Source organism: Hyperolius riggenbachi, chromosome 10 (assembly GCF_040937935.1).
Source record: "Hyperolius riggenbachi isolate aHypRig1 chromosome 10, aHypRig1.pri, whole genome shotgun sequence".
Lineage (NCBI taxonomy): Eukaryota > Metazoa > Chordata > Amphibia > Anura > Hyperoliidae > Hyperolius > Hyperolius riggenbachi.
The window spans coordinates 41,021,691-41,040,198 of NC_090655.1; the positions used below are offsets into that span (position 1 = coordinate 41,021,691).

General features: G+C 41.7%; 1 protein-coding gene across 9 annotated transcripts in view; it reads right to left on the reverse strand.

Moving 5' to 3' along the window:
- Positions 1-18,508, reverse strand: part of ADGRA1 (adhesion G protein-coupled receptor A1) — a 1,508,265-nt gene that overhangs the window by 986,496 nt on the left and 503,261 nt on the right. For all 9 annotated transcript variants that reach the window (XR_011024437.1, XR_011024435.1, XR_011024438.1 and 6 more), the window contains one exon: positions 3,608-3,794. Coding sequence is in view for 2 of the 9 variants with exons in the window: in XM_068257544.1 (XP_068113645.1) it covers positions 3,608-3,794 (187 nt within the window). In the remaining 7 variants the exon portion in view is untranslated. The remainder of the gene's footprint in view (positions 1-3,607; positions 3,795-18,508) is intronic.

Below are 18,508 nucleotides of genomic sequence, written 5' to 3' on the forward strand. Positions count from 1 at the left end.
AATGATATTGTTTAAAAGGAAACATCCATATCCCTCTCAGTTTAGGTTCCCTTTAACCATCCCTCTACCATTGTCTAACCCCAAGACCTCCCTCTACCCATGCCTAACCCTAAGACACCCCCCCCCTCTACAGATGCCTAACCATAAGACCTCCCACTACCAATGCCTAGCCCTAAGGCCTACCTCTACTAATGCTTAGCCTTAAGACCTCCCTCTAATGATGCCTAACATCATTAGAGAAATATATCAATTTAAAGGGACTCCGAGCAGTGCAGAAACTATGGAAAGATGCATATCATTTTAAAGGTCTCTTTCTCCTCTTTCCAATGATATATAAACCGCCGCCCTACGCCTTTTAGTTTTCGCTATTTTCGCGATTGAAATTGCCGCAGCCGCGATTTCAATCGCGAAAATAAAGAAAACCAAAAGGCGTAGGGCGGTGGTTTATATATCACTGGAAAGAGGAGAAAGAGAGCTTTAAATGATATCGATCTTTCCATAGTTACATTGTATTACACAGGATGACACTTTCCCCAGTGTCAGCAGCTCCATTCAGCAGAAAAAGTCGGCCTGTGTAATACAAGTAACTATGGAAAGATGGATATCATTTTAAAGCTCTCTTTCTCCTCTTTCTGGCGACACCTAAATCGTTGCCCTATGCCTTTTAGTTTTCTTTATTTTCGTGCTTTAAATTGCGGCTATTTCAGTCGCGAAAATAGCGAAAACTAAAAGGCGTAGGGCGGCGGTTTATATATCGTTGGAAAGAGGAGAAACAGAGCTTTAAAATGATATGCATCTTTCCATAGTTTCTGCACTGCTCGGAGTCCCTTTAACTCATCTGTTTTAGAATCCTAATTAGATTGTGACAGGTACGCAGTTCGACTTCAGAGAAAGTGTAATTTGGAGTCCTGGGGCTATATGCAATTCGAGGTGATAACACGCTTGCGATGTACGAGTTTCTTATCAACTAACATTGCTCAGAATTTACTAGCAATTGTATTTGATAGCTTCACATGAGTATGTCCAAGTCTGTTACTATTACACACTGTGAGGTGAGGGAGTGAGTCTGTCCTTCAGCACCACGGGACTGCTGCCTCGCTTCCTCAGGAGATCCGCTGCACTGCGGCTAGAGGCAGTAAGCTCCATCCTGGCAATGTTGCTCCCTATTGCTCTAGGTTGGCTTGAGTTGAACCGCCAGAGCCCCCCCGCTACCATTCCCCTCCACTCCCCGCTACCACTCCCCTCCACTTAGGCTTGTAATAAAGAACAATGTGGCCCCATCTGGCAGTGTTCTTTATTACAAGTTGGAAGCAAAAGAGTGGTGGTGGATGTCCCGGCAAGTCAACAGGAAACAGCAGTGCCAGGGGAGCCGGCAAAGCTCCACGTTGCCTGGGGCTAAAGTGGTGGTGAGCAACGGGTGCAGCAATAGTACCAATAGGGAGTGGCAACTGTGAGGAGATTCTTCAATCAAGATTTAAAGGAGAAAACAGAAGAAAGGAATAAAAATAAGAAAGATGTGACAGACCAAAAACAGAAGAGTACAGAAAGGTTTTTGTTTTTTTTATGTTTTAAATGGGGCTCCAAAATTCCACTATAAGTCCCCCAAGACCTATCCTCATATGTGTAGGGGTATTTACCACCACCTTCTACTTGGCAGGTGGGGATAAGCCCCATGTGCATGATAGGAATGATCAAGAGCTTTATAGGAGAGAGGGAGACTTTGTTGCCCCTCTCTTACAAAGCCCCCCCCCCCCCCCCCCCATATCATGCACCATGTGGACTGGTTTAGCTTAGTATGATAGGGATGCTCGTTTGGATTTCATGGAAAAGCAATTTCTGCATTTCCGATTGCATTTACGCATCGGAATTCGGAAATCGGTATTACAAGTGCGGTAGGTGGATTTTTACGGAAATCGCAGAAATTTTTCCCGACTGATTTCCTCAAAAAGTACAATGTCTTTTTGAAATATTTCTTTTTTCTCTTGTTCCCACTTTTTTGCTTAACAAACCCTGAACATTTGGTGTTTCTAGCACCTACGAGGACTTTGCTATTAACCGCTAAAGTCGGCGGAAATGTAAAATGTTGAAAATCCGCATTACCATATTCGGTATGCCGCCGACTTTAGAGGTTAATAGCAAATCCCCCATAGGAGCTAGAAACACCAAATTTTGAGGGTATGTTAAGTAGAAGAGTGGAAACAATAGGCAAAAAAAAATCTTTCAAAAAGACCTTGTACTTTGAGAAAATCAATGTTAAAATCAGCGGAAATGTAAAATGCAGAAAATCCGCATTACCATATGCGGTGGGCCGCTGACTTTAGAGGTTAATAGCAAAGCCCCCATAGGTGCTAGAAACACCAAATGTTCAGGATATGTTAAGTAGAAGAGTGGAAACAAGAAGCAAAAAAAATATTTCAAAAACCTTTTACTTTTTGAGAAATTCAATGCTAAATGTAGCGTAAATTTCCGCAAAAATCTGCATCGGAATGCTTAACCTCCTTGCCGGTCTAAAAAATCCGGCAAGGAGGCAGCGCCGCACATTTTTTTTTTTTTTTTTTTAAATCATGTAGCGAGCCAAGGGCTCGCTACATGATAGCCGCTAAGCGGCGGCATCCCCCCACCCACTCCGATCGCCTTCGGCGATCAGAGTATGCAGGGAATCCCGTTGAGAACGGGATTTCCTGCAGGGCTTCCCCGGTCGCCATGGCGACGGGGCGGGATGACGTCACCGACGTCATGGACGTCGGGACGTCATAGGGAATCCCGATCCGCCCCTTAACGCTGCCTGGCACTGATTGGCCAGGCAGCGCAGGGCTCTGGGGCGGGGGGAGCGACTCGGCGCGGCGGATTGCGGCGGATCGGCGGCGAGCGGCGGCGATCGGAAGTTACAAGCAGCTAGCAAAGTGCTAGCTGCTTGTAACAAAAAAAAATTATGCAAATCGGCCCAGCGGGGCCTGAGATATCCTCCTGCGCAGGTTACCCCGAGCTGAGCTCGGGATAACCGGCAAGGAGGTTAAGTCAGTAGCGGTAATCGGCAATGGTGGAAAGCAGAATTTCCGCAAAATCGGAAATTGGCAATTCTGACCATCCCTGGTATAACAGACACACACAGGTTGACTTCTGGCTATACCAGCCTGCATGGGTGAGAAGGGGTTAGAATTCTTTTTTTTTTGGGGGGGGGGGAGAGGGTCATGCCAATTTTTGTTTTTTATTTAAAGCTTTATTTTACCCCTTCTCACACATGGGAACCATTTATCTAGGAAACACCTATGCTTCTCCTTTCCTCTTCTGTTCTTGGAGAACAGAGAGAGTCTTTCTCTGTTACATGAAGACTACATTCTTGTGGTGTGAACCTGACGTAATCCCCTAAATGCTGACCCAGTCAATTCTGCAGACATTCTTTGAAATTCTGTCTATTTATGAAAGACTAGCAAGCACATCCTGTGTTTCATTATCTACAGATGTGGCTCCCTTTGCAAAACCCTACCCCTGTTATAATAATAATAAAACGAATGTGTATGTATAAAAATAACTTGGAGGTATTCATCTTGGAGAGATAATGGTTATCACATGTTCCGAGCAGGCATTGGAAAGTGAAAGTCATTACCAGGCTGAAGGCATGCAGATGTCTTGTAAAGGAGCACTCCGTGTAGTCGTCTTCTGCCCAGTGTCCAGTGCGGTCACACTTACGCCAGGCTCTCGGCTCTGTTCCATGCTCTGCATAAAGCAATGCTGTCAGTGCAAATGCTTTACATGGGTAGAAAGCTGTCATCCCAGCTAAGGTTCTAGGCCATCTAGAAGGGAAAATAATATTTTTATGTAGCTCTGACCTACATATAAATCGAGGTTATTACAGTTATCATACAAATTCACTTTAAGGCAAAGCGAAAGTCAAATAAAACAAGAGACATAGTAAAGCACATTGTCACGCTATCAGTATTTAAAGCAAACCTGAACTGAATATAAACTTATGATATACATAATTGTATGTGTAGTATGCTAAATAGAACATTAAGGACTGTAGAACAGTCATTTTTTTGTATTGTATTTTCAGTTTAAGAGCTGCATTCTTTAGGATGCATTCTAATCAGCATCCATGACAGTCTAATCTGAAATCGGATTCATTCAGCTGGAAAACAAGCAATTTAGACCTGAAGAGCTAACTAATTCTATCAGCAGAGTTCTCTCAACCAGATAAAAATGTTTTGCATTCTATTTACTTTCAGAACATGGAACTGTATTCAACAAGCGGTTTGACAAGCTAATTTGCATAGTTAACTTTAGTTTTTAAAGACTTGCCATGCAGGACGCTAAAAGGAAACTATGTTTATCTTATGTCACTCGTCAGTTCAAGTATGTTTTTAAGTGTACCCGAGGCAATATGAGATATAAACGTACAAATGTGTTTGTACAGTACAAAACATTAATAACCACAGTGTCTTATTTGTTTTAAATTGCTGCCTGAAAGAGTTAATTTCTAGGCATGCAAGTGACACCATAGTAAGCTGCCCCCGATTAAAGACCATAAAACATTCAACCTACTTTGTAAATGTTTAAATATAAAAGAAAACCATGGGATATTTAAAGTTATTTTTATTTATCTCATCAGTTTATTTTCACCCCGGCTTCACTTTAAAGAGGAACTTCAGCCTAAACAAACATACTGTCATTAAGTTACATTAGTTATGCTAATTAAAATAGATAGGTAATATAATCTCTTAGCCACACGGTTTTAAAAGAACAGGCAAATGTTTGTGATTTCATGGGGCAGCCATCTTTTTGGTTGAAAGGAGGTGACAGGGAGCATAAGACACAGTTCCAACTGTCCTGTGTCCTGATCACTCCTCCCAGCTGCGCGCGCTAGGCAACAATCATCAGAAATACCATCATGCTTTGCACAGCATCAGGGGACAAATGCCCGGGCAGATTTCTTTGATGGGGCGGAAGTTAGCTATTGTGCAGCTAAAATGAGGCTTGGGTAAGAAAAACAAAGTTCTGATGCTGTAAAACTGTTAAAAAAAACACCAAACCTTTTCAGTGCTGCTGAGTAGATTTTTAGTCTGTAGGTTCATTTTAAAGAAAGCACGTCAGTAGGAGAATCTCATTTGTGGATAGCTGTAACTACAGTATATGCAAAGTTGACACTGATATGACTAAAACTAGAAAAAAAAGTGGTTACAAATCAATTGACATAAAAATATCTACTTTATAAAAAGTTTTTCTTCTTTAGTTTTAACAATATACATGGTAACTTTGTGAATGGGCAGAGCTGCTCATGTACAGTATGTTACAAATAATAAGGCTCTCCCAACGATTAAATTAACACTATACTGTAGATTAATATGTTTTTTAAATTAAAATGAGAATAGTTTGGGAAGTGCTCCGAAATACTGCTGTATACATTTGATTTTTTAATCTTTGTTCACTGTTATCAAATTTCTTTCACAATTTACTGACAGGGACAGGCTAAGCAGGGTGACAGACCAGTGAATCATGAGAGGAGAGGGAAGAGGGAATCTCTCTCCTTACAGGTTAACCCTGTGTGTGAGAAAGCTCTCACTAGCTTAACTGCAGCTGCTTGTGTCTATGAAGGAGCTGTCTGCACAGAGAGCAGAGGAAATGTATCTGTTTGTATTGGTGTGTGAAACTTGACACCCTAGGCTTTTCATTTAACTCTGCAGTCTCACATGCAATGAATATTACGCTGGGTGTGTAATATTGAAACAGAGACTCACCTTTTCAAATGCATCTTTCCAATGCAGCTAAAATCTACACACAACAAATTAAAGCTTTTGCATCTGATATTTAACACGAAAAGTAGGAAAATATTTATACAGATACTTAAACATTATTTGTATATTGTCATTTTAAAACACTTGGTTATTGATAGTGTTCCTTCAAAGAACGTGAGCATTCCTTACTTATATTGTATGGTGATGTGGAGATAGGCTTGTAATCTATCAACATCTATGTTGAACAATGAACAGGTTAGACTTCATAAAACAAAAAGTAAGCACCATAATGCATCACCTAGGTCAATGAGTGGATATGTTGTTTATAATGTCCTGAAGCAATGCCTTATGGGGATAATCCTGCCTCAGGTGAAGCTGAATATTTCCAAATAAGGGCATTGCTTGGATCCTAGAAGATCCAGGGGCCGGGCACACCTAGGCACTAGGACTACAGTAATGTGGAGTGTGTAGAAATAATAATAATAATAATAATAATAATAATATGTATTTATACAGCGCCAACACCTCAGCACCACAGCGCTGTACAGAGTGTATCGTCTTGGCACTCACCTGTCCCTCAGAGGAGCTCACAATCAAGTCCCTACCATACCTATGTCTATGTATGTATCGTGTAGTGTATGTATCGTAGTTTAGGGCCATTTTAGGGGTAAACAAATTAACTTATCTGTATGTTTTAAAATGTGGAAGGAAACCGGAGTGCCCAGAGGAAACCCACGCACACACAGGGAGAAAATAAACAAACTCCATGCAGATAGTGACCTGGCTGGGATTTGATCCAGTGACCCAGAGCTGCAAGGCGAGAGTGCTAACCTCTACGCCACCCCTACACCCATGTGCATGATCGTACACCATGACAAAAAGTTTTTGTGCTCTTGATGAGTCATGTGCAGGACCCGAGGCGTAACTACAAAGCTCAGGTGATATTAAGGCTGATTTCACAGTGGGACGTTAAAGTCCCATGTTACAGCAGCCAGTAACGCAGCCTAACTCACGGCACTGTAAAATCAATGTGCTGTTCACAGTGCACACGTTGCGTTACATGGTAACGCATCATGTTTAATCAAAGTTCTGCATGCTGTACCTTATACTGGGCTACGCCATGTTAGACTGCTTGAACATGCTCAGTAATGTTGGAGGAGGAGGTCTCCCCTCCTCCTCCACAGCCAGCCACATGGCTAATTAATATTCACTGCACTGTGGAGACTCATGGTGGGACTGTAGTGTTGTCCGGATCATGAACGAATCATTCATTTGATCCGGATCTTTTTTGTGAGTCTAATCAACTGTAGTGTTGTCCGGATCATGAACGAATCATTCATTTGATCCGGATCTTTTTTGTGAGTCTAATCATCCGGATCATCACAATGAAAGATTCGGTTCACAGTGGATGTCTGTCTGGAAGAAACAGGAACATACAGAATGTACAGTGCAGGGAAAGTCCTGTCCTGCTAGTCATTTCACCCAGTCTGCTTCCCTAGTAAAATGATTCAAATGATTCGGTTCAAAGATCCGGATCTTTTCAATGATCCGATTCAAATGATCCGAATCCTTACAAAGATCCGGACTTCCTATCACGAACCTGGAGCGGCTGCATAACGCAGCTCAATCTGACGTCCAACTTCAACACCACCATGCGTTTCTTTAGGGGCACCTTATGCGACCATAATGTCCACTAAAATGCAACGTCTTGGTGGGAAAGTAGCCTTAAGGCTAACTAGTTTAGTAATGATAGTAACCAAATGATGGTGCTAGAATAGTTACCTACAGATGTACATGGCTAGTTTGCTGGCGTGCTTTAATCCTTACTTGCTAACAAGCTGCTCCTGTGTGGACAGATCACAGACAAATCATTCCAGCCCCCAGCCTGTGTCGGACAACTCTACAAGCAAGGGCAGGGGAAAACACTGTTATTCCTCATCTTAGTAGCTAAGCCTTGCTGGAGAGTGGAGACTACAGCTTGTATTTTCCAGACAGGAAGTTTTGATTCAGGATTTCTATTCTATGGAAACAGCGCTCAACAACCCACATATTAATACACAAGATTCCACATTTAAAAAGTCCACAACGCCCTCAATAGGTGTGATCCACCGGTATCCAGTTAATAGTCCAACCAATAATTCTTCATATACAGTTCATAGCAGTAATGATATATTCTCACCGGAACAATAGGCCAACCACTAACGATTAGCAATCACGTTTTTGGACCATGCCAGCACACGAACTCCTCCACTTGATATAGGACTCCTCAGATGTGTGTATACATGTCATATGAAAGAGAGACACAGCAATAGTGTGATACCGTTTACAGAGCATACACTATCCAGCACCACCAGTGCTCCCACTCCACTCACGGGTCACCCTAAAGTGCCTCCACCAGCTATGCACTCAAGCCTCTCACCAGATAATATGGCCGACCCTTCACAGACCAGCAGCTCTAGCTTGTTGTGATGACTTTCTCTTGTGTCAGCAAAGAAATGATCTAGGGCTCAAACAGGTGTACCATAGCGTAATTCCATTTAATAAAATATATTAAAAAGAGCAAGTGCACTTACAAACATCCAGTTAAAATGCGCATATAAAACAATGTTTTATATGCGCATTTTAACTGGATGTTTGTAAGTGCACTTGCTCTTTTTAATATATTTTATTAAATGGAATTACGCTATGGTACACCTGTTTGAGCCCTAGATCATTTCTTTGCTGACACAAGAGAAAGTCATCACAACAAGCTAGAGCTGCTGGTCTGTGAAGGGTCGGCCATATTATCTGGTGAGAGGCTTGAGTGCATAGCTGGTGGAGGCACTTTAGGGTGACCCGTGAGTGGAGTGGGAGCACTGGTGGTGCTGGATAGTGTATGCTCTGTAAACGGTATCACACTATTGCTGTGTCTCTCTTTCATATGACATGTATACACACATCTGAGGAGTCCTATATCAAGTGGAGGAGTTCGTGTGCTGGCATGGTCCAAAAACGTGATTGCTAATCGTTAGTGGTTGGCCTATTGTTCCGGTGAGAATATATCATTACTGCTATGAACTGTAGATGAAGAATTATTGCTTGGACTATTAACTGGATACCGGTGGATCACACCTATTGAGGGCGTTGTGGACTTTTTAAATGTGGAATCTTGTGTATTAATATGTGGGTTGTTGAGCGCTGTTTCCATAGAATAGAAATTTTGTACGTAGTGTGACACACACAATTGAAAAATAGCGATCCGACCAGACAGAGATTTATTAAGATTTATCAATATTTAGAATATCTATTGAGGAGCGCACTGATCAAATATAGAATTTGATTCAGGATTACTATCCCAATTCAAAACTTCCTGTCTGGAAAATACAAGCTCAAGTTTAATGGCAAATTTAAAAGAAAAAAAAAGTAAGTTTTCAGCTTGTAAGCCTTCTTCAGACTCTATTCCTTTTGACTAACAACTTTTGACTATCAGATGGAGGTAGAGAGAATTGGTTGCAAATATCAGTGTGATCCAGATTAGAGATGTTGCGAACTGTTCGCTCGGCGAACATCTCTGGGGCTTTTACTACTTCCGGGTCACTCTGACCCGGAGTAGTACGCCTGCGCTGCCCGGCGAAGCGCGTCCTAGATCGCGCTCCTGTTGCCGGGCACTCTCTGCGCATGTGCGTGACGTCGTTCATGACGTCACGCACATGCGCAGAGAGTGCCCGGCAACAGGAGCGCGATCTAGGACGCGCTTCGCCGGGCAGCGCAGGCGTACTACTCCGGGTCAGAGTGACCCGGAAGTAGTAAAAGCCCCATGTATTGAGAGATGTTCGCTGGCGAACGGTTCGGGAACCGTTCGCTACATCTCTAATCCAGATACATTAATGACAAGGAATCTTGCAAGGATAGCAAGGTATTTATGGCAAAAAGATAAGACCCTTGGTTTTCTCAATGCCTACATAAACTCAGGCTGCCATGGAGAGTTTTTTTTTTACAAACCCTATCCTGTTCAGTGTACGCTGTTGGAGCTGAAAACAGTTAACTATATGTTACTGAGCAGGGGTTCACAGTGCTTCCTAAGGGAGGGGGGTCACAGTGTTTCCTGGGGAAGGGGGGGGCGCAGTGCCCCAGCATGCCCCAGTGTACTGCCACCCATGGGTAGAAGTTCTTTCTCATTGGGACACAGGATTGCAATAAAAGTCTAGGAAATAATCTAATCTATAATCGAATTATCCAAAACTAAAATAAACACTTTTCCTGGAATTGGACATTAGGCCACATACATTTAAAATAAATCATCTATATAACAAACATCCAAATGCAACTGTGGTAGCGACTAAACAGCTACAAAAAAGGTGAAAAGACATACATTGTTTTTAGTAATTTCGGTCACCTAACAACAACATAATTCTCTGCTGTCAAGACATATAGATCTGTAAGACAGGCTGTTCTTTTTACTTTGCCCTGCTGCCTGCTGTCTAGCTGCCCATGAAACTGATGTAAGATCAGAGAATGGAGACCTCTTGCATAAGACATTATTAGTCTGCAGACGCTGGATGCTGAGAAAACAGAGGAAACAACAGCAATCACTAATCATATATTTAAAGGTTTAAAGGCTTCCAGCCATTTAAACTGCATTCTCTTTCAAGCATGCCGTAATCCAGAGACTCAGCACTGACTTCTGAAATATTCTTTTTATTTTCTTGAACTTTACTGAAAGATGATCAATAAGTTTGAGATCATCTTCTTTTTGATTTATATCCAATGACAAATCGCCGCTGGCACGAATATATAACAGGATTTAAGATTTTATAAATCTACTGACTAAGAAAAAAAAGTAGTGAATGTTTTTACCTAGGTGAGTCCTGGAAAACTTTAGAGACCAGTTGGTAAATGGATAAGATACTGTATTTATCTGTAGTCCTACTTCTTAACAGAACTTTCCTGGAATTCCCCAGTCTTATTTTGTGTTTAAAAGCTAAAGATTTAAAGGACAACAGTAACAAGAGAGATATGTGGGCTGCCATATTTATTCCCCTAAAAATATATACCAGTTGCTGGCTATCCTGCTGATCCTCTGCCTCCTCTAATCCTTTAACCCATAGAACCTGAGCTAAGCATATACAGGCCAGGCATACAAGATTATCTGCATGCTCGTTTCTGGTGTAATTCAAACACTCCTGCAGCCTAATCGATCAGCATGGCTGCCAGGAAATCCCCAGTTGGCCAGGAGCCCCAGTTGGTCATGGCTCCGCATTCTGGCTATCCCAGTCTGCATGGGGGAGAAGGGGTTAAATATGTTTAGTAGGGAGGACCCCACGTAATTTTTTGTGAACGTAAATAAAAAATTCAAAGAAATAGGAAAAGATTATTTTTTCCCACTGTTCTTTTTAACATATCCTGCAAATTTTGTGTTTCTAGCATGTAAGGGGGCTTTGCTATTAACTGCTAAAGTCGTCCGGTTTTGCTTCATTAACCAACTGTAATTTACACATTTAAATGTATACATTTTTCCTTTGAAATTTTAAAATCAATTTTCTCAAAAACTATAAGATCTTTTAGAAAAACGTTCTTCTTAATATATCTGGCAAGTTTGGTGTTTCTACTATGTAAGGGGGATTTGCTATTAACTGCTAAAATCTGCATTTTTTGGCGTTTTTTTAATCACGAATACTTTTTCCATTTGAAAATTTAAATTCGATTTTCTCAAAAACTAATGTCTTTTTGAAAAAAATGTTTTAACTTGTGGACACTTATCACCTTTATAATCCATGTAGGCGCTCTACCTGGTTCATGACCTGATTTAGCACCCTCCAAATAATCGTTTGCCTGAAGAAGCGGGACTGTTACCCGTGAAATGCGTTGCACTTTTGGAGTTACTAATAAATGTTACTTTAGACTGTAAGTAACCTGTCCATTGTCCGGCCATTTTTTTCAGAAGGGAGGTGAGTCCACCCACTTCCCCCTTTTTAACAATTTTAACTAATTTTATTCTGCTTGGCGCCTCTGTTATCGTATTTCAATATCATCTAGTCCACCCTTGGTGGAGGGGTGTATCCCCATTTTCTCCTATCTACAGAGAGCGACTTTTTAACCTGAGCGGGGTCAGGTTACAATTCTCCCCGACGGCCTTTCCAGTGGTTGCCTTTGTGGCGACCAACCCTTGTGAGTATAATCATCTCATTTATTCACAACAGATCTCTCCATATTAACATACTGCACCATATTGGGCTCTCGGTTTCTCCCCCATTTTCAAGCTTTAGTAGTATGTATGGGGCTTTGCTATTAACGTTAAAGGTAAATCCAGATCACGACCCGTGATCACGGATTCTAATGGTAATCACAGCTAAAACCTGAGTTGAATTTTTAAGTCAGTTTCAAATCCAGGTCACAATCATGGATTATCTGGATTTTGGGACTGCCATGGCCGGATTTATTCAAATCTGTGATCGGGGGTATCCGAGCAACACTGGCTGTAGCACCTGCAGCCCTATGGTAGGTACGCCACTGGAAAACTGCATGAAAACAATACAAAGCCCAAGCTACAAAAGTAAAACAATTAGTCTTACTGGAAAGTTTGGAAATTCATAAATTGAAAATTGACAAATGTAACTCCGATCTCAAATGTATAATCCTAGGGTTGGTTTATTACAAGTGCGAAGGGAAGCCTTTTTACTAGAACATCATTGGTGTTGGCATTCATTACATCAGCCCTTGTAATTGCTGTTTGCAGCAAAAGTCAAGCCTTCTAAGTGTTTGTCGTTGCTTCCATCCCTGCCTGAGTACTCTCGAGTGTAGTAGGTTCCTTTTAGAAGAGCACACCAGTGTCATCATGAAGATAATTGTTGTTCACTGCTGTGTGCTCACAATTTACACTCTGACATAATTGCAATGAGACTGAGGAGGGGGAGGCCTTCATCACGTACTCCTGCAACACAACGTTTCTAACTGGAAACCAGAATGGAAAGGAATAGGAGAGGGACACACTTCTGAGAATGGGGATTGTCTGGCTGCAACAGCCATTAAAGTAAATCTGAGTTGACATGACATAATGAGATAGACAGGTGTATGAAAACTGCCAAACAGACAAATGAGTAGGCTGTGTTCCTTTTGTTCGTTTCCAGAAAGAGTTAACCACGCAGGCATGCAAGTGACAGTTTTTCTTCAGGCCTTTTTATTTGCATTACGATGTTCCTGCCGCATTGCAAAAAAATGTCAATCACATGACCTTGTGGCAACAGGTTCTTCTGCATAGCGCCACCCTCGTTCAGTGACATAGTTCCTCCTGGGCAGGAAGTACATCATTAGGATTCCAGTCGGTCTGGACACATGTACAGTTTCACTATTTTTTAAGTTTATTCATAAATGTAATTATTTCAACAATTTTGTGTTCCGGTCCTTAATTATACGCGGGATATCTACAAGACCTTTATCCTATGTAATAACACCTACATTTCCCTGCGTCATCCTGTCCCTGTGTCCGTGCGTTTGCTCTACTGCGCATGTGCAGCAGGGACAGCCGTTGGGACAGGAGGACAGGGCCAGCGAGCCGGACAGGTGTGTGCATGGACAGGCGGACGCACGCATGCGCATTGACATGCAGCAGTGTGACAGAGACCTAGAGCCTGTTTTTAAACGGGCTTAGATCAACTAGTTCTTTCTGAAATATTTTGGTGAGTTGCGACTAAAATTCTTGAAAAAAAAAATGTATCTCTTTTAGACCTATAAATTCAGAAAGAAATGAACCGCCAGGAAGGCTAAGACAGGCCCCCTGCCACACCCCCCTGCCACACCCCTCATAATGCATATCACAAAAGAATTCAGATGCAAACAATGTAGTTTTATCATTTAAACCACACTGGTCCTTTCTATCATCATTTGTTTCCTTCACTTTAACATTTGAAAATAAGAAATATATTATACTGTATGTATCCTCCTACTCCTAAAAATTACTTTTATATTTAAAGGGACTCCGAGCAGTGCCTGTGGGTACGCCTTTAAGCATACCCACAACTAATTAATTATATCCTCACACCTACCAGCATGATGTTTGTAATTATATCCCCCTGGGTTCCTTATATTTCATTGCATTGCGCTGAATGGAGCTGCCGACACTGGGGAAAGTGTCGTCCTGTGTAATACAATGCTGAATAAGGAATCCAAGATGGTGGCCGCGATTTCGATTGTGAAAATAGCGAAAACTAAAAGGCATAGGGCCGCGGTTTATATATCAATGGAAAGAGAAGAAAGAGAGTTTCAAAATGGTAAGCATCTTTCCATAGTTACTGCACTGCTCGGCGTCCCTTTAAAAAGTAGGTTGAATGCTATACTCTCTCTAATCAGTGGGACCCTATTAAGTGTCCAGAGTTAGGGCTGGTGCAAACTACAAGAGCTTTTTAAATGCTAGAGATTTTAAAAGCTCTTGCTAATGCAATGCATTGCTAAGGAGGATTTTTACAAAATCACATCGAGTCCAATGTGAACACACATTAACAAGAGTTTTTAAACTCACAAAGCGCTTAGAAAACCTCTTGTAGTGTGCACCAGCCCTTAGAAAAAGGTCAATAGGGGGCGTGGCCTAGCAGCGCATGAGGACGGCTGCCTAAGAAGACAGCTCCGTGATCCGGATCAGTAAAAGCGGCTCTTACCGTCTCCTACTCTTGTCATACGCTGTCTCATGGACGGTGAACAGCTTATGGACACTGACGCTTCCCGAAAACGGAAGATGGGCAGCAACAGACCGAAGAAATTGACGGACTACTTCCCGGAGCGCATCTCCCGCTCTAATGCGGGCCTTCAAGATGGCGCCGTCATCACACGGGAACACCCTGCGGGAGACATAACACAGCGGGACCCACCAAACCCAGCCGCAGCGCTGCAGACTCACACGACAGAGCCCAACGCGGACTCGGAGGCTCCTACACCATCCAGCTCTCCGACGAGCGGCAGCCCTGCGAAGTCCATGCCAAGGCTTTCAGACGGCAGGCAAGAAATTTCACAGGTAACCCAGGGAGCTGCACAACAAGAGAAGGCAGACACAGGGCCCCATGTATCACTTGCAGACTTTAACACCTCAGATCAAGCCCTGACCCAAGACAGCCTAAAAAACATGCTATTAATTCTCCAGCAGTCAATTGCATCTGACTTTGCAAACCTATCCTTATCAGTGCAGTCTTCTGTTAATGCATTAGGAGAAAGAGTATCCATGATAGAAGATAGGATCTGTGCGCTAACAACTGAGCATAACAAAACGGTGGGATCCCTAGATGATAACACAGATGATATTGACCAGATAAAGCTGAAAATAATGGACATGGAAGACAGAGATAGGAGGCAAAACCTCAAAGTAAGAGGGATACCAGAAACAACTGCAGATGACCAAAGCAAACCCTACCTCCTAAAGTTATTTGGAGCATTGATACCATCTATGCCTGAGCGAGACCTCATTATTGAAAGGGCACACAGAGTACCAAAACCTAAACATCTCCCACCCTCTTCCCCAAGAGACATTATAGTGAGACTTGCATTTTACTTTGTAAAAGAGGCCAATTTAAATGCCTTACAAGAAGCAAATGCTGTTCCGGAGGCATATAAGCACATACAGATATTCCCAGATCTCTCTGCTGCCACTCTAAAATTCCGCAGGTCACTACAACAGATTACAGCAACTTTGAGAAACCATCAAATAAAATTTAAATGGGGTTACCCTTTGAAACTTCTTATCAACATAGCAGGATCAACCCACATCATCACAGACCCAGAAGACGGGAAAAAGCTGATCAGAAGTTGGAAAATAAAACTGGATGATCCTCCCCCACATGCTTCCATTAACACCTTCGCAGCCCCTTCCAGAAAACTTTACCAAGGAAGGAGAAATAACAAATGAAAGATGATTCGAGATCACGGGACTATTTCATCCTCTTGTCCTTTGCTGCATCCTTTTTTGTGAGTATTGCTGGAGACAATGAGCAATACCTTTTCCCCCAGTTTACTCTCACCACTATACACCCAGGTGAGCTTTTTGATGTTATATGTCTGGTTCAGGAGCTTCTTTTTATGTCCTATCCACAATATACACCATTGCTTCCTAAGCCCCGTATCTACACCCGAAAAAGAAAAGTGCAAAAAATATATGCTGCTCACAACACCTACCGCAAAGAATAATGACCCTTAACTTCCTCTCTCTTAACGTTAATGGACTTAACTCCCCCGTCAAAAGATTCTCGCTCAACAAGGAGGTCCAGAGACATCACCCTGATATTCTTCTACTACAGGAGACCCACCTATTAGACTCAACACAACATTACTGCAAGATAAAGGAATACCCCAACAGCTTCTTCAACAACTTTGCAAAAAAAAAAAAAAAAAAGAGGACTGCTTATAGCCTTCCATCAAAACCTGGCCCTAACAATTATCAACGTGACGAAAGACCCCCAAGGACGTTTTCTGTTAGTAACTTGCGAAATAAACAGTAACACTTACACTATTGCCAACCTGTATGCCCCTAATACAAAACAACTTGCCTTCCTTAGAACCAAATTTAGGAAAATTAAGCAGTTAGGGAAAGGCTCTATCATCATAGGAAGAGACATGAACATTTGCCCGGATCCCAAGCTGGATGCAACACACCCAAACCGCAAGGCGGTACACTCACTACAGGGAACCTTCCACACGGAACAACTATATGATGCATGGAGAATGATGAACGCTACAGGAAAAGACTATACCTTCCACTCACAAGTCCACAAGTCATGGTCCAGAATTGACTTATTTCTTTGGGATAAGTGGACGTTGCAAAACCTTAAAAGTGTTAAAATACATCAGATAACTTGGTCAGACCATGCACCTGTGACACTGACCTTAAATATCTCAGGACCATCCCCTGATAGGCCAGCTTGGAGACTCAATACCTCTCTATTAACCTCTGACTCTAATAAAGTAACCATATCGAATGCAATTCAAGAATTTTTTTCAATTAATGAAAATGGTGAAGTTGGTGTGGCCACGGTCTGGTCTGCCCATAAGGCTCATATTAGAGGCCTCTTGATTAAACTGGGTGCAATTAAAAAACGAGAACAAAAAAAAAAAAAACTAGACACCTTAATAGCTGAAATTCACAACTGTGAAATGATTTTAAAGACCTCATTCTCTCAACAAATTACCAATACCCTATTCAATCTAAGACAAGAGCTTCAGCTCCTATTACAAAATTACTATGAATTTCTCCTTAAAAATTTTAAAACAACCCAATATTCCCAAGGAAATAAAGCAAGCAAAAAATTAGCCAATATTATCAAAAGTAGGCAAGCCAAATCTTCTATTAAAGAAATTATTCACCCAGTTACAAAAAAATAAATTATTAAATCCCAAAGACATAGTCAACGCCTTTAGCGATTATTACGGTGCCTTGTATAACATCAATAAGGACCAAGACACTATCCAGCCCACTCCTCAAACTATCTCCGCATTTCTAGACACTATAAACCTACCTAAAATCACAGCACAAGATCAGGAATGCATTAGCAAACCTATCTCTCTTTTAGAAATCTACCAAGGAATCACCTCCTCTAAAATAAACAATGCCCCTGGCCCTGATGGGTATGGCAGCGAATATTATAAAACTTTTGCCAAGGCCTTAGCACCTAAACTCCAAACCTTATTTAACACCTTTATCCAAGCAGGCACAATACCACAAGAATTCTTGGCAGCAACAATCTCTATTCTACCAAAACAAGGAAAGGACCCTAGTAGCCCCACCAACTATAGACCAATTTCACTCCTCAACGGAGACTTAAAAATCTATGCTAAGATCCTAGCCACCAGATCACTGACAGTTCTACCAAAAATAATACACCAAGATCAGGTCGGATTTATGACAGGTAGGCAAGCAGGGGATGGCACAAGGAGATTTATAAATCTGCTAAGGCTCTCTGAACTTGGTCGGACGCCTTCTCTGTTCCTATCTTTGGACGCAGAGAAGGCGTTCGACCGGGTAAACTGGCCGTTCTTAAAATCAGTCCTGGACAAATTCGGAATCATGGGGGATATTCAGTCTGGAATCATGGCTTTATATACCCATCCCACTGCCAGGGTGGTGTCATCGGGATTTCAATCAAAAATGTTTACTATTTCTAATGGAACCCGTCAGGGGTGCCCCCTATCCCCGTTAATATTTACACGTATTATGGAAACTATGGCCCAAAAGATTCGAGACAACCCGCTAATTAAAGGCATACAATGTGGTGACCAAACGCATAAAATAGGACTGTTTGTGGATGACACCATCCTGGCGGTAACTGACCCTGTATCCTCTATGCCAGTGTTTCTCAACATTTTATTGGTATGTACCCCTTTTAAAGCCCTATACTCACCAAGTACCCCCTAGCAAAATAAACATTAGCACAAGTACCCCTTGACAAATATTTATTTAATTGTAGTATGTGATAATTGGTTTTAAACAATGTCCAAGCATTTACTATTGCTTTAAATTAGCAAAAATACTAATTTGGTGTTGTTTAAATAAGATTTATCATTTTCTAAAACTCCAAATTTGTTTTTCTTGGTTAAAGAGAATCTGTATTGTTAAACTCGCACAAAAGTAAACATACCAGTGTGTTAGGGGACATCTCCTATTCCCCTCTGTCACAATTTCGCCGCTCCCCGCCGCATTAAAAGTGGTTAAAAACAGTTTTAAAAAGTTTGTTTACAAACAAAATGGCCACCAAAACAGGAAGTAGGTTGATGTACAGTATGTTCACACATAGAAAATACATCCATACACAAGCAGGCTGTAT